General features: G+C 48.6%; 1 protein-coding gene across 1 annotated transcript in view; it reads left to right on the forward strand.

Annotated features, from left to right (window-relative positions):
• The window catches only part of LOC310783821 (extracellular matrix organizing protein FRAS1-like), a gene marked incomplete at both ends in the record, with an annotated part of 130,091 nt that overhangs the window by 32,791 nt on the left and 92,300 nt on the right, over nt 1–5,000 (forward strand). The window contains 3 exons of the mRNA XM_083644720.1: nt 2,856–2,996; nt 3,126–3,266; nt 4,050–4,217. Of these exons, the coding sequence (XP_083500846.1) occupies nt 2,856–2,996; nt 3,126–3,266; nt 4,050–4,217 (450 nt within the window). The remainder of the gene's footprint in view (nt 1–2,855; nt 2,997–3,125; nt 3,267–4,049; nt 4,218–5,000) is intronic.

The raw sequence follows: 5,000 nt of genomic DNA on the forward strand, positions 1-5,000 counted from the left end.
TTGTTTTGGCCCCTCCAGCCTGCTGTAGGATTGTTTTGGCCCCTCCAGCCTGCCGTAGATTCTTTTGGCCCCTCCAGCCTGCTGTAGGATTGTTTTGGCCCCTCCAGCCTGCCGTAGATTCTTTTGGCCCCTCCAGCCTGCTGTAGGATTGTTTTGGCCCCTCCAGCCTGCCGTAGATTCTTTTGGCCCCTCCAGCCTGCTGTAGGATTGTTTTGGCCCCTCCAGCCTGCTGTAGGATTGTTTTGGCCCCTCCAGCCTGCTGTAGGATTGTTTTGGCCCCTCCAGCCTGCTGTAGGATTGTTTTGGCCCTGCCAGCCTGCTGTAGGATTGTTTTGGCCCCTCCAGCCTGCTGTAGGATTGTTTTGGCCCTGCCAGCCTGCTGTAGGATTGTTTTGGCCCTGCCAGTCTGCTGTAGGATTGTTTTGGCCCTGCCAGTCTGCTGTAGGATTGTTTTGGCCCCTCCAGCCTGCCGTAGATTCTTTTGGCCCCTCCAGCCTGCTGTAGGATTGTTTTGGCCCCTCCAGCCTGCTGTAGGATTGTTTTGGCCCCTCCAGCCTGCTGTAGGATTGTTTTGGCCCCTCCAGCCTGCTGTAGGATTGTTTTGGCCCCTCCAGCCTGCTGTAGGATTGTTTTGGCCCCTCCAGCCTGCTGTAGGATTGTTTTGGCCCCTCCAGCCTGCCGTAGATTCTTTTGGCCCCTCCAGCCTGCTGTAGGATTGTTTTGGCCCCTCCAGCCTGCCGTAGATTCTTTTGGCCCCTCCAGCCTGCTGTAGGATTGTTTTGGCCCCTCCAGCCTGCCGTAGATTCTTTTGGCCCCTCCAGCCTGCTGTAGGATTGTTTTGGCCCCTCCAGCCTGCTGTAGGATTGTTTTGGCCCTGCCAGCCTGCTGTAGGATTGTTTTGGCCCTGCCAGTCTGCTGTAGGATTGTTTTGGCCCTGCCAGCCTGCTGTAGGATTGTTTTGGCCCTGCCAGTCTGCTGTAGGATTGTTTTGGCCCTGCCAGTCTGCTGTAGGATTGTTTTGGCCCTGCCAGCCTGCCGTAGATTCTTTTGGCCCCTCCAGCCTGCTGTAGGATTGTTTTGGCCCTGCCAGCCTGCCGTAGCAACACTTTGAGCCTCCACTTTGATTGAAGATAAAGACTTGTTTAAGCATGTTTGTGCACTGAAGTGTCTTGTAGCTATGGTGCACCGCGCACACACCCACACACACAGACACACACACACACACACACACACACACACACAGACAGACACACAGACACACACACACACACACACGCACACACACACACACAAACAGCCACTGACTACGTTTAGTTTAGTAATATAATATAATAGTATGTTTTGTGTTTCTTTTGTTCATTTTGAGGTGAGATGATTTAACACGTGCTTTTCTGCAACAAATTCTTCTCTGTTTCTATCGTATTTTTCACTGATTTTATCGATCACTTTGCTTGTATGATTTATAACTGTACATAAACAAAAAATAATAATGTACCTTTTTAAATCCTATGTTTCTCAAAATTATTAACAATCAACTCTTGACGTCAATTTGATTTCCATGGCAGTCCTCAGAAAATTAGCCTACTTAACTCATTGAGTGCCAGCCACTTTTGGAAGACGAATGCTCCCAGTGCCAGCCCTTTCAGAGCATTTTCAGTGATTTCTCGAGGCCCACAGAATATTGTGTGATATTACTATGTAAACACCGAACACGCCCAAAGAACGATGAGACTCTATTGTATCATCAGCAAAAAAAAGTTTATTGATATCATTTTCCGTTCTTTAGTTATCAGCCGGGGAAGATAGGTTGTTTTCAGCAAAAACAGACGTTTCAAATTAGAAGCTGAGATATTCAGCCTTTTGTGAAATGAAGCATTTCAAGCACATCACTGACTCTGAAGCTAATATTTTCTGATATAGTGACACCTCAAAAATAATTTCCTTCAATAAAACAGCGAAAACAAAGGAATTTTGTTTGGTAAAATAATATTTTTTAGCTGCAACCAGCAGCGCTGGCCCCTGCGTGCGCAGACCCTACACTTTCTTGCTGGTCTTGCTTTACTGCTGGTGGGCATCAGATATTCTAGCTTGCCAATCTGTCCATCGAGCCTGCTGTCTGGGTCTGTCTGGGTCGGTGTTGTATGCTGCCCTGCGTGCCCCACCCCCCTCTACTGCAAACCCCTCCTCCGTGGGTGTGTCTCTGGTGGCTCTGGTGGCTCTCTGCTGAGTTTGCTCTGCACTGAAAACCCAGCTTTTTCACAGCGTTCCGTGTGTATTTGTCACCGGCTTCCAGCGCTTCCAGTTGAGAATAATAACAACTCCACAACTAATCATGTGGATGGGGCTATCGCAGCGGACACGGAGGGGCTCAATTGTGGCAGCAGATTGGCTGCTGCAGGCACAGCTAACGTTATGCTTCATGCATATCGATGCATACCGATGCGATTTCCGTGTCCCCACGGCTGCTTCTCTGTTTTTTTCCTCACCTTTCTCTAATCTGGAGAGCACTGTCGCCACCTAATGGGTCCGTAAAATAGCTTTTACACATTCAACATCCACCATACTTTCACAGGAGATGGATCTGGCTTTGATCCACGTCCCACCGTCAAAAAACGCAATTGACGACTTTAGTCGTCATTGGCACTGAACGTTACTATTTGAATTGACGACTATAGTCGTCATTGGCACTCAATGAGTTAAGATGACTTAAAATGGCTCAAGTTCAGTGCTTTGCTATTTATCTGACATACTTTGTGTTTTCAGAGACTTTCGTTTAGTTCAGTATAATCCAGTCATGTTTAAAGTGGGCACAAAGCATTTGATCATCTCAATGAGAAGCTGTTCACATTTCACAGCCTGCGACTCGTCCTGTACCACCTGTTTCCCCGACAACCCCGACTGCATGAGCTGCCCGCCGGGGACCGCCTTGCATCATGGGAAATGTATTTCCCAGTGTCCGGCTCAGCATTACCTAGACAGCCACAGCAGATGCAGAGGTAAGCTAAACCTAACAAGTCAAACGTAACATAACACTCTCAGGTTTTGATGTTTGATGTTGATCTTGAGCTGTGGAAGACGTGTTTGCATGTTGTCTTAAAGCCGTGTCCTGTGCCTCGTGTCCCCAGGCTGCCACAGCTCCTGTGCGTCCTGCTGGGGACCCTCGGTGTCCCAGTGCACCTCCTGTCCCGCTGACCTGTCTCTGCACCAGGGCCAGTGTGTGGACGCCTGCGGGGAGGGACTCTACCCCCAAGACCACTCCTGCCACAGTAAGACCTGAAGGCACACACTTTACTGGTATCATTTGGTTTTCTGAGGTAGAAACCCTGAATAAGTCCTTGTACGGTTTCTTTATTGTAAAGACCCCCTCTCCTGGCATTAAAATGCAATGGGACAGTGTAATTTAACAAAATACACTACTGATAATTAAAAAATACTAGGGATGCACCGATATGAAAATTTTGGCTGATGCCGATAACCGATATTAACCGATGTCGATATGATCTGTATAAAACCACATTTTTATGATCATCACATTTTGTACATACTGAAAAACACATATTAACACTGAATTTGAAAAAGTTATGCATTTCTTTATTTGCAAAGCCTTTGGAAAAGCCCATAAATCATAGATTTACTGCATTATTTCATATCAATGTGAAGAATTTGGCTGATAATGATAACCAATATTAACATTGCAACATCTGACCGATACCGATATGACCGATATGTAAAAAAATGACCAACATCGGCCAATACCGATATGATTGCCGATATATCGTGCATCCATAAAAAATACGTACAGCACCTTTAACTCCAGCAGTGGAGTAAAAGTACATGGTGACTTTCCGCCACTTCCAGTTTTCCTATGTGACCTTTTGACTCTAAATCCTTCTCTCTGTCTCTGTCTCTCTCTGTCTCTCTCTGTGTGTCTCTGTGTCTCTCTGTGTCTCTCTCTCTCTCTCTCTCTCCCTCTGTCTCTCTCTCCCTCTGTCTCTCTGTCTCTCTCTCTCTGTCTCTCTCTGTGTCTCTCTGTGTCTCTCTCTACACAGACTGCCACCCTTCCTGTCGGTCGTGTGTGGGGCCGCTGGCCTCTGACTGTCTCCGCTGCGTGAAGCCAGAGGAGGCGCTGCAGCCACAGGCCCCTCCCCTCAGCCACGGGCTCTGCAGCGCGGGCTGCCCCGCACACAGCTTCCTGGACCACATGCACACGTGCAGAGGTGAGCGCATCTCGCTTCAAGCCCTCCCATGCAAAAGCATGGAGGCTGTTTGCTACCCTCCATGCTAGCACCATGCTACCCTCCATGCTAGCACCATGCTACCCTCCATGCTAACACCAGGACTTTGATTTGAGTGTGAGCATTCATGGGCAGCTAGCCTATGGAGAGCGTAGGAGGCGAGTGGCACCTGGTAGGTTGAAGACGAGGTAAGCTAAGCTCTAGGGGTTTCCCACGGTGTGAGCCTTCCAGCGCCCCCTGCCTGTTTACCATCACTCAGCACCTGTGTTTCAACGTGCTAATGCAATGCTCTCGTGCTAATTACAGGGTGTTGTGAGGAACAGCTTTATAGTTTCCTGTTAGATGACGCTGTTAGCTGATGCTGTTAGCTGACCCTGTTAGCTAACGCTGTTAGCTGACCCTGTTAGCTAACGCTGTTAGCTGACGCTGTTAGTTGACCCTGTTAGCTAACGCTGTTAGCTGACCCTGTTAGCTAACGCTGTTAGCTGACGCTGTTAGCTGACCCTGTTAGCTAACGCTGTTAGCTGACCCTGTTAGCTGACCCTGTTAGCTGATCCTGTTAGCTGACGCTGTTAGCTGACCCTGTTAGCTGACCCTGTTAGCTAACCCTGTTAGCTGACCCTGTTAGCTGACGCTGTTAGCTGACCCTGTTAGCTGACGCTGTTAGCTGACCCTGTTAGCTGACGCTGTTAGCTGACCCTGTTAGCTGACGCTGTTAGCTGACCCTGTTAGCTGACGCTTCGTGGATTTCTGGAGTTGACAAAG

This window comes from Poromitra crassiceps, assembly GCF_964638095.1.
Source record: "Poromitra crassiceps genome assembly, chromosome: 10".
Lineage (NCBI taxonomy): Eukaryota > Metazoa > Chordata > Actinopteri > Beryciformes > Melamphaidae > Poromitra > Poromitra crassiceps.